Raw genomic sequence first — 11,668 nt, 5'->3', positions numbered from 1 at the left:
CGATACGGCACTGCGTTGCTTTAACTGACTAATTGCCCAATCGTGTGATGTTGTACCCAAACAAAAGTGACGTCCTTTTTTTTTTTCCCGCAAATAGAGCTTTCTTTTGGTGGCATTTGATCACCTCTGCGTTTTTTGTTTTGTTTTTTTTTTTTTTTTTCGTGTTATAAACAAAGAGCAACAATTTTGAAAACCTAATATTTTTTGCTATAGTAAATATCCCTAATTTTTTTTAAAAAAACATTTTTTTTTCATCAGTTTAGGCCAATATATATTCTGCTACATATTTTTGGTTAAAAAAAATCCTAATAAGCGTATATTGATTGGTTTGCGCAAAAGTTATAGCGTCTACAAAATAGGGGATATATTTATGGCGTTTATTAATTTTTTTTTTTTTACTAATAATTGTGGCGATCAGTGATCTTTAGCGGGACTGCGCCATTGCGGCAGAGTTTTTAACGGGGGGGGGGGAGTGGGGGTGGACTGACTGGAGAAGGGGAGAAATCACTGTTCCTGATCACTAGGAACAGCAGATCTCTCTCTACTACCCTGACAGAATGGGGATCTGTCTGTTTACATAGACAGAACGGGGACCTGTCACTGAGAGGAGCGATCGTGGGTGGCCGGTGGGCATATCGGCTCCAGCATCACGCGCCCCCTATACCTCTTAAAGAGGTAGTAAACTCCTCCTTGCAAAGGTAAAGCATAATAATTATGTGTCACTTACCTGAAACCGAAGCCTGCGATATCACTGCTGGCTTGAAGCGTCCATCTTCACCTCTCTTCCTTCTGGGGCCACTACCTCTGGCTCTGTGACTGCGCATGTGCACAGGAGCCGCCAGTCACGGCATGACCCCTATTAGAAACGGCACAATGTGCCCTTTCTAAAGTGCGCATGTGCTGTAGTCATTGGCGCTCGGCTTTTTTGTAAATGTTTAGGAGATATTTCCTGCACCCACAGGTAGGCCTTAATATAGGCTTACCTGTAGGTAAAAGTGGTTGTACAGGGTGTGCAACCACTTTAAAGCCGCCGACTTGCACCTACGGCGCTTTGCGCAGCCGTGCCAACCTGCTGCAGTATAAATGGGGCGGCTGGTCATTAAAAGGGTAAACAGAAAAGCTTGTGTTGTCAGCCCTACAGTTTTTCATTGCTTGATTAACACCTTTCCCTTATCCATAGAACATAAGGGGTGGTGTCAGGGGCGTAACTAGAAAGAGCAGGGCCCCATAGCAAAATGATGTATGGGGCCCCCCTGCAAACAGCCCCCCCCCCCCCCCCCCCCCCCCACAGCTGCCCTAGTGTCAATGCAGCGTGACCTGTGCCCCATACAGCGTGACCTGTGCCCAATACAGCCTGGTCTGCCTGTGCCCCATACAGCCTCACCTGTGCAGAGGAAGAGGCAAGCCACCCGGATCAGCAGAGAGCGGGATAGCCCGCTGTAATAGCTTTCATTTGAATTTCCTGTCTTCCCGGGGCTCATCGTCACATAGCCCCACCTCTTGGCCCGACGCCTTTGATGACGTCACATGTCCCGCATTGAATCGGCGTTCTGTCTATCAAAGGCACCGGGCCAAAAGGTGGAGCTATGTGACGTGAGCCCCGGGAGCACTGGAAGTTCTAATGAAAGCTCTTACATCGGGCAATTCAGCTCTCTGCTAATACGGACAGCTCGCCTCTTCCTCTCCTCTCTCTTCCCCTGGCTGGGAGACTGTGCCGGCGGTGCTCTTATCCTCACTGGGCCCCAATCAGCTGCGGGCCCCATAGCGCCCGCATGGGTCGCTATGGTGGTAGTTACGCCCCTGGGTGGTGTTCTGTAGTCCTGCAGAGGAGAACTTATGCCCTGTACACATGACCGGTTTTGCCGTTGGAATAAACTCCGAAGGTTTCTCCGACGGAATTCCATTCAAGCGGTCTTGCATACACACGGTCAAACCAAAGTCTGACCATCCAGAACGCGGTGACGTACAACACGTACGACGGGACTAGAAAAAGGAAGTTCAATAGCCAGTAGCTTCTGTCTCCTACTTGCTTCAGAGCATGCGTCATTTTTGGTCCATCAGAACAGCATACAGACGAGCGGTTTTCCCGATAGGAATTTGTTCCGTCGGAAATATTTAGAACATGTTCTATTTCTAGGTCCATCAGAATTTTCTAAAAAAAAAAAAAAAAAGTCAGATGAAGCCTACACACGATCGGAATAGATGATAAGCTTCCATCGGATTTTTTCTGTCGGACATTCCGCTTGTGTGTATGCGGCATTAGAGATAGTAAACTGCTGCAGAATTAAAAAAAACAAAAAAAAAAACACCTGTAAGACAATTGCATAAATGTGCTAGTATACATGAAATGCTTACCTTAGAACGAAGCCCTTCCAGCAGCGCACAGTCACCGCTCAGAGGGCTGCCATCTTCCACTGGCCTTTCTGTCATTTGCCGGAACCGCGATGACGTCAATCGCGTGCATGAGCGCGGGAGCCCTTGGTTTCGGCAAGAAGCTCTGAAGGTCCAGCGCAGTATGCCGGACCTTCAGAGTGCATGCGCCCGTGACATTAGCGCCTGAATGCAGGGTGAATATCTCCTAAATGGTGCACGTTTAGGAGATATTCATTTTAGCTACAGATAAGCCATATTCTAGGTTTACCTGTAGGTAAAAATAACAAAGTGGACTTTACTAGCGCTTTAATCAGGGCTGACAACATGATTTGGGTTTCACACCTGCGGGTTGCAGCCAAGGCTTTTCTTTTTCACACACTTTTTTTAATGTGTTTCCGTTACATTGCCATTGAAGTCTATGGAACCCAAAAAGCTGACCTGTTGCGGCGGGGGGCGGGGACCCCTGACCCTTTTTGCAGGTGAACTGATAAAAGGAGCATCAGGGCCGCTCTGTGCAAAACCACTGCACAGAGCAGGTAAGTGTAACTTGTTTGTTATTTTACAAAAAAACAACTTGACTAATACCACTTTAGGCCTGGTGCGAATTCGCTGCAAATCCGCACAGCATCAAAATCGCAACCTGTTCACGCAATCTGATTGTGGGGTGATGTCAACATACACTTCGCAATCAGTTTGCAAAATGCAGCGCAATTTGCAGAACCAGATTGCATGGGTGTGAACACCCCATGCGATCCGATTCCGGTGCGGACAAAAAGGGTCCTGCATCAGTTTGGTCCGTATGTGATGCGAATTCAGCCATACAGTTTGTATGGCTGATTTCACATCGCAGAGATATTGCGTGTGATGTACACAGCAATGCGGTGCGAATCGCAAGCAATGTCTGGCATTGCACTAGTGTGAACCGCCCCTTAAAGTGTTTGTAAACCCTTTGCAACCACTTTATACTACAGGCAGGCCTATAATTAGGCTTACCTGTAGCTACACTGGATATCTCCTAATCCTGCACGGTTTAGGAGATATCCCTGTATTTGCATGTGCCGACGTCATTGGCACATGCGCACTTAAGCAAAGGCACGTACGTGCCGTTGTCTCAGTTATACTGCGCCGTTACCGGCGGCTCCCGCGCGGGAGTGGCGTCATCGCAGCTCCGGCCAATCACAGTGCTGGTGCCACGATACCCGGAGTTAACCCCCAGGAGAGATGTCGGCCGCCGGAGCGGTGAATGAGGACCGCTGCAGGGGGCTTCGATCTCAGGTAAGTAATTCATAATGAGCTAGTATGCTATGCATACTAGCTTGTTATGCCTTTGTCTTGCAGATTTTTTTTTTTTTTTATTTTTTTAATGGTTTACAACCACTTTAAGGCCTGCAGTAATACATATACATACATTATATATATATATATATATATATATATATATATATATATATATATATATATATATATATATATATATATATATATATATATAATTTTTAATAGGAGGCCATAATTCTATCTTTTTTTAATACCTTTTTGGTGTTTTCAGGAACGGATCCAAGCGGATGATTTGATAAAGATGCTTTTTAACCCAGAAGACGTGGAACTATTCTTAAGCGACAAATCTGGCGAAACATCAGAGAGAATACCTTCAGAAGGTGGTAACTCAGAGCATGCATCTGATGGCTCTGTGGACTCTGCTAAACAACCAGAACCGCCGACCGCTCCAGACTCTGACACTTCCAAGGAAGGGGTCCTAGGACCACCATTGGAGTCTCTGCAAACAAAAACGGAATTATAACGGTAACACAGACATTGACCTGCAGACTGCTGCCTTGATGGAATCTGTGAATCAGGGATCCATTGCCACAGATCGTTTTCTTGAGGGAACCAAGCTGCCATTACAGTATAAATTTTTATTTTTTTTCCTAAAGTATTTGAAAGTGTTTTTTGTTAAAGGCAGTTTGACTCACGAGCCTCCATGATCTGTCTGCCAGACTGTGCTCATGAAATAGACCTCAGCCTCCTGACCCAACGTTTATTTAAGAGGTTTTCTGCTGTGGACTGCAAAACGGAAGCCAAAATCTTGTTATAGGAGGAGAACCTCAAGATGCTTTTTTTTTTTTTTTTTAAATCATACGTTTTTCTACCCCTTTTAAAAAAAAAAAAATCATTTTTATATATATTTTTTTTTAAATAACGTAAACCTCCATTTCCGTTAACAGAGGTGCTATTTATTATTGCACTCCTTTTGTGCAATTTTTGGTGGTTGATGTCAGAAAATCCATTATTTCCGGCCATGTCTATATTTGGAAACTGATATGAAAGGGGATGTTTAGAGTATTCTCTGAACAAAAGACTGTATATGAAACATAATTATTTACAAGAGGATTTGATACAGCATACAATTGGACTATAAAAAAAAAAAAAAAAGACCCAAAGCAAACAATTGGGCTCCTTTGGTTTGGCATTCTGGTAAAGGTTAGGGAAGAAAAAGAAGGCGCTGATTTGGTTGCTATGAGCAATGCAGACATCTGTGCTCTATCTGCATGTATTCTCGTGTATTGGATTCTGTTTGACTATAGACATTTACAGATTCTTAAAGAGGAACTATGGGGGGCTGTGCCGGGTTAACGCTTCATTTTTTTACCTAGGGGTGAGGAGAGCGGAGATGAGATATACTAACCTGATGCTCCAAGCCCCCCCCCAGCAGTCTTGTGCATGGACTGTTCCTGATATCACACCCATAGGTTGGCTCTGGATGTGAGGCCAGCAGGAACAGTCTACTGCTGGACGTGGGGGAGTGGACTAGGAGCTGTTTTAAGTAGACAGTTTGACTGTATGTAGAAAGACTATCTGCAGACAGTTTTTGAGGGGTCATGTTGCTTTGTAGCAGGACATGTATATTTAGAACTTTTTTTTATAGTGCAGATTTAGGTCTCCTCTCTACCTTACCCTAACTACTTAGAACTGACATGGTAACATGCAAGGAAGGGGGAGAGCCAAGTCTGAGTGATATTGGCGGCCTTTCAGAAGGTGTAGGCCATAGGGAAAGATGTGTATGGAGGAGAAGCAGAAATGGGACCTCCCGTGAGAGCAAGATGCTACCATTACTGACCATTTAAGATTGCTAAAAGCATGGCTGACTGAGGCTGGGTTCACACAAGTGCAGGTTTCCTCACATCCAATTCACGTCAGGAGATTGTGACCCAGTGGCGGCCGGTGCTCAAAATTTTTTTTTTTTTTTTTAGAATTCTAGAAAAATTCTGGAACAAAAAAAAAATTTTAGCCTCACTGTGCCCTATCAAATGCTGCCAGTGTGCCCCCGCCCGCGTTCTGTACTTACCCTCTCGGTGGGGCAGCTCCTCGATGTCTTCTCCCGTCCTCTGCTATGATTGGATGCCTACAGCACCTGCCTTTTCAGCCAATCAGGTGACGGGTAACAGATCCGAGCACCTGATTGTCGGAGAGGCGGTTTAGTGTTAGAAAAGCGAATGAATATTCACTTTCCCAACACAGCTGAGTGATCTGAGAGTGCCCAGCATGGCAGGTCACTTTTTTTGATGCCTATTAGAGCCTATTGCTCTAATCAGATGCTTAAAAAAAAAAAAAAAAAAAAAAAAAAAAAAAAAAAAAAAAAACCCTTGCCACTGTAATTCAGGTGCCCGAAGACGGGCCGGACGCCTGAATAGGGGTTGGCAGCGGCGACCATAGATAGATAGATAGATAGATAGATAGATTCATGCATTGCATGAATCTATCTATCGGTGCTAGAGGGGTAGCTGGAGAGAGGGGGTGGTGCCCGTGCGCCATTATGGACACCCTGCTGTGACCAGCTCTCAATAGAGCTGGCTCATACAGCTCCGTGACGGCTGTGAAAATGAATTGCACAGGTCCTGTGCGTCTTCTGGTCAGTTTTCGGGTAAGAATTCAGACAAAAATGTTGGGCCTGATTCATCCCTGAAATGGAGAACAGGAACTCACTGCACCCCTGCTGTAAGCCACTCCGCACAGCAGTGTCAACCCAGCCTAAATATTTACCCAATGGGTTTTGAGGCAGACCACCTGATTTTTTTTTTTTTCTTCCCTCTAACAACATGTGAGAACCCCTGGGAGAGTTTCCTGCAATTAGCTGTGGGAATTGGCCCCATTGAAAGCCATGAGAAGCTGCCAGCTCCTGCAGTGATTACATGCGGGTGATCAGCCCTGGATGTAGACTGCTTGTGTCCACAGCTGATAATTCGCATGCGATCGCTGCATGAGAGATTACACATTAGTGGCCGCAATTAGCTGTCGGAGCTAGAAATGTGCAATTCGTTTTGTTCCGAATTCTTTTTTTTGACGAAATTGGACAAATTTGGAAATATTAATTAACGAAAATCCGCTTAATTATTTCGGAAAATTGAACATTCAGAAATAAAATTAGAAAATCTGAAATAAAAAACAAACTTACTAATAACTATTAAATTATAGGTTTTGTCATTTCTATTCAAATTTGGCTGTTGGTGAACGTAATGAATACAAATTTACTAATTATCCGAAACAACAACAAATGCCCCATCTAAACAAATGGAATGTAACTAATAACAATAAAATAATAAAAACGTTTTATTATGAATTTGTTACGTTCAATTCCTTTTAGACGCTGTATTCGTTATTTCGGATAATTCGTAACTTTGGATAAATTCGTATTTGTTACGTCCATTAACAGCCACAGTATATTCCAATACCTATAATTTAATAGTTATTTTGAATAAATCAGAAAATTCGGAAATATAACAAATTTCGATAAAAGCAAATGACGTGGAAAAAAAAAATAAAAATAATGAATGAAATGAAAACGAAAAAAATATTTTGGCAGTGCATATGTCTAGAAGGAGCCATCAGTCTCCAATTTCTTTCACTGGGGCTGCATTTTGCAGCTAATGGCAGTGCAAGTGTAGTTATGAATACACTCTCTATAAAATTCTTTTATTAATTAAAGGTGACTGGATAGTCCTATAGACACCATCGTAAAGCTGGCCACACATTATACAATTTTTTTTTTTTTTTTGGTTCAATTTCCTTTAGATTTACCTTCAGCTATGTAGTACAAGGTATATGTGTGGGATACCTAAGTGCTGCTATGTATAGTGATAAGAAATAATAAATAAGTGTATATGAGAGGAACACCTGCAACTATTCAATAGTGATCTCACACTAATAGAATAGATATAAATTAAGTAAACAAATATTGGTGCGCTAACCCAATTAAAAAATGTAATTTAAAATTGGTAGATTCCTTCACCTTAATAGTGCTACTACTCGAGTATTCCTCACCAAAGCGTTGCGAACACATAGAATTACATACCATGTGAATTTAAAAAAAAAAAAACACTCATGAAAATAAATATATACAATAATGTAAGGTTTCTTAATAATAGCGACAGTCCAAATAAAAAAAAAATATAAAATATATATATATATATTTTTTGCAATCCCTTTGAAAAGGAATTTACTCCATACATGCCACACATTGATTAGATAGTGGGCGAGTCAAAAAGACTGCCACATCTGGGTGCAATGCCTGCCCACCTCAGCAAAACACCCCAAAGGGTCAAATTGCGCCTTGAGTATACAGATATTGACTAATCCCCAATGGGAACATCAGCTGCGTCCTGGATGCTATGTACTCCTCTTTGAACACCCTGTTCCTTTTTACATGTTGCTCAAACCAAATAAGAGAAATTCATAGCGCAGCATTGCTGATGTATATGCGTATTTATTAAACATATAAAAAGTGCCCACTCACATGTAGAACATCTTGTAAAATCACTTTTGTAACATTAAAAGCCCTAGAGAGTTTGCCTGCTCACTGTGGCTTCCAGGTATACAAGATACCAGAAGTGACGGCACCAGCTCCTCCTGACATGTTGCGTCACTTGTATCAAGGGAATTGACAATTTGAGTGGCTACTACCTAAATAGTAGCACTATAAAAGGTGAGGGAATCTACCGATTTTAAATACATTTTGTTTAATTGGATTACCGCACTATTATTTGTTTACCTAATATGTAGTGCAAGGGCTGGCCTGATTGCATATAATTTTAAAAAAGTGTTTAGGTTCGACCTCCTATTATATGGTTTTAGTAAATCTATAGGAAAATTGTACAATACAATTGTATAATGTGTAGCCAGCTTTAGACCCAGCAAAATCAATAATAGACTTCGTCAGACATGCCCCCTTTCCTCCTTCTGCTATACACAGACCCTTGTAATAAGAGGTTCGGCTGTTCCTTGGCTCTGCCAGCACAGAGCAATGAAGAGGAAGAGCAGAAAGAAGCATTGAGAATAAAATGAATGTTAAAGTATTTCTCAGCAAAAAAGAAATGACAAAATATCACATTTCTGGGGTAAAGGTCTATAAAAAGATGTGACGGCAGATGGACTTTTAGTACACTGCTCAAAAAAAAAAAAAGGTACACTTTGAAAACACATCAGATCTCAATGGGGAAAAATGACGCTGGTTATCTATACTGATATGGACTGGGTAATGTGTTAGGAACGAAAGGATGCCACGTTTGATGGAAAATGATCAACGTACAGAGGGCTAAATTCAGACACCCCCCGAAAATCAAAGTGAAAAAATTATGCAGCAGGCCACTCAATTTTGCTTAAATTTCAGTGCAGCAACTCAAAATGGTCCTCAGTAGTTTGTCTGCATGCCTGACAAGGTCGGGGCATACTCCTAATGAGACAATCGATGGTGTCCTGGGGAATTTCCTCCCAGATCTGGACCGGGGCATCACTGAGCTCCTGAACAGACGGAGGTGCAACCTGGTGGTGTCGGATGGACCGAAACATAATGTCCCAGAGGTGCTCTTTTGGATTTAGGTCAGGCGAGCATGGGGGCTATTCAATGGTATCAATTCCTTCATCCTCCAGGAACTGGCTGCATACTCTCACCACATGAGGTCGGGCATGGTTGTGCACCGGGAGGAACCCAGGACCCACTGCACCAGTGTAGGGTCCAATGATCCAGATACCTAATGGCAGTCAGGGTGCCATTGTCTAGCCTGTAGAGCCTGTGCGTCCCTCCATGGATATGTCCCGCCCGCCCCCCAGACCATCACTGACCCACCACCAAACAGGTCATACTGAATGATGTTACAGGCAGCATAATGTTCTCCACGGCTCCTCCAGACCCTTTCATGTCTGTCACGTGTTCAGGGTGAACCTGCTCTCATCTGTGAAAAGCACAGGGGGCCAGTGGTGGTCCTGCCAATTCTGGTGTTCAAGGGCAAATGTCAATTAGGCTCCACGGTACCGGGCAGTAAGCACAGGGCCCACTAGAGACAGTCGGGTCCTCAGGCCACCCTCATGAAGTCAGTTTCTGATTGGTCAGAGACATTCACACCAGTTCCCTGCTGAAGGTCATTTTGTAGGGCTCTGGCAATGCTCATCCTGTTCTTCCTTGCACAAAGGAGCAGATACCGGTCCTGGTGATGGGTTAAGGACCTTCTATGGTCCTGTCCAGCTCTCCTAGAGTAACTGCCTGTCTCCTGGAATCTCCTCCATGCTCTTGAGACTGTGCTGGAGACACAGCAAACCTTCTGGCAATGGCACGTATTGAGCCATCCTGGAGGAGTTGGACTGCCTGTGCAACCTCTAAAGGGTCCAGGTATCGCCTCCTAGTAGTGACACTGACCCTAGCTAAATGCACAACAGTCAGAAAAGATGAGTAGGAAAAAAAAAAGTCAGTGGTCTCCACCTGTAAAACCATTCCTGTTTTGGAGGTCATCTCATTGTTGTGCACCTATTGGTAATTTCATCAACACCAAAGCAGCTGAAACTGATTAACAACTCCCTCTGCTACTTAAAAGATGGAAGTTTACTTCCTCTAAGTCTTACCTATAGGTAGTGTAAATATCTCCTAAACTTGCATTGTTTAGGAGATATTTATTGTACATGCAGCCAGTAACATCACTGGAAGGAACAGTCGCCCGGGCAGAGCCCTGGGCTGTGACCGGCAGCTCCCGCGTGCATGCGCTGGAGTGACATCATTGTGGCTCCGGCCAGGCACAGAGCCGGAGTCCACAAACCCGGGAGGAAGACAGGGTGAAGACGGACGCTGTCTCCAGCGATGACATCACATCACTGGAGGGCTTCATTTTGAGTTAAGTTTCACATGATGTGCTAGTATGTGATGCACACTAGCACGTTTTGCCTTGCAGAGGGGGGGGGGGGGGGGGGGGGAGTGCAGTGGTTTACAACCGCTTTAACTCATTCAGATCAATATCCCAGGAGTTTAATTGACTTGGATGCTATACTCTAATTAAAAAGTGTTCCTTTAATTTTTTTGAGCATGGCCTGGAACAAGTGTATAGCCAGTGAAGTAATCTACTTTCTAAAGTGGAGTTCCACTCATTTAAATGTCAACAGCTACAAAAAGTGTAGCTGCTGACTTTTAATAATCAGACACTCACCTGTCCCACGGTCCAGCGATGCGGGCGCATGGAGCCCCGCTCCTCTCCGTGGCGCCGGCATTGTTGCTGTGGGCGCCCGGCTGTGGCTTCACAGCCAGCCGCAAGCCGCGCTGCATGCTGTGATTAGCCGGGCAATCTTCTGGGACCTGTGACATGTCCCAGAAGACTGCAGGGGGGGGGGGGGTGAGAGGTATACTTCCTTCAGACGCCAGGGAGGAAGTGGGAGCTGGGTGACTGTAAAAACAGGGTACACGCTCCCCCCAAAATATTTACATGCCAAATGTGCCATGTCAGGGTGTCACCAGTACTTAAAGCGGAAGTTCCATTTTTGGGTGGAACTCCGCTTTAACCACTTCCGGACCGCCCACTGATATACAGTAGCGGCAGAGGCAATCGGATGCTGTCCCTTGTGTGACATGGAGACGAGTGAGGGGAAGATGGCCCCCACCCGTCTCCATATCATTGCAGGATGGAAGCCACGTCAAAACGTCACTTCCACCCATAGCTCTTAAAGGGCCGTTTTTTGTTTTTTTTTTATTGCATTTTTTTCTTTTTTACCCCAGATCTCATATTTAAGAGTTCCTGCCATGCTTTTTTTTCTATTAAAAGGGATGTTTACATTTCTTGTAATAGGAATAAAAGTGACACTTTTTTTTTTTTTTAAAGAACAGTGTAAAAAAAATTAAAATAAAAGGTAAAATAAATAAGAAAAAAAAAAATTTAAACGCGTCCCGTCCCGACGAGCTCACATGCAGAAGCGAACGCATACCTGAGTTGCGCCCGCATATGAAAACAGTGTTCAAACCACACATGTGAGGTGTCTCCGTGAT

At 43.9% G+C, this 11,668-nt stretch overlaps 1 protein-coding gene across 1 annotated transcript in view; it reads left to right on the top strand.

The window, feature by feature from the left end:
- Positions 1–10,592, top strand: part of P3H1 (prolyl 3-hydroxylase 1) — a 71,338-nt gene extending 60,746 nt beyond the window's left edge. The window contains exon 15 of the mRNA XM_073603376.1: positions 3,923–10,592. Coding sequence (XP_073459477.1) covers positions 3,923–4,174 — 252 coding nt within the window. The 3' untranslated portion in view covers positions 4,175–10,592. The remainder of the gene's footprint in view (positions 1–3,922) is intronic.
- Positions 10,593–11,668: the final 1,076 nt, after the last annotated feature.

Source organism: Aquarana catesbeiana, linkage group LG10, assembly GCF_042186555.1.
Source record: "Aquarana catesbeiana isolate 2022-GZ linkage group LG10, ASM4218655v1, whole genome shotgun sequence".
Lineage (NCBI taxonomy): Eukaryota > Metazoa > Chordata > Amphibia > Anura > Ranidae > Aquarana > Aquarana catesbeiana.
The sequence above is the reverse complement of the archived record's forward strand: the minus strand, read 5'-3'. Positions and strand labels throughout refer to the sequence as shown.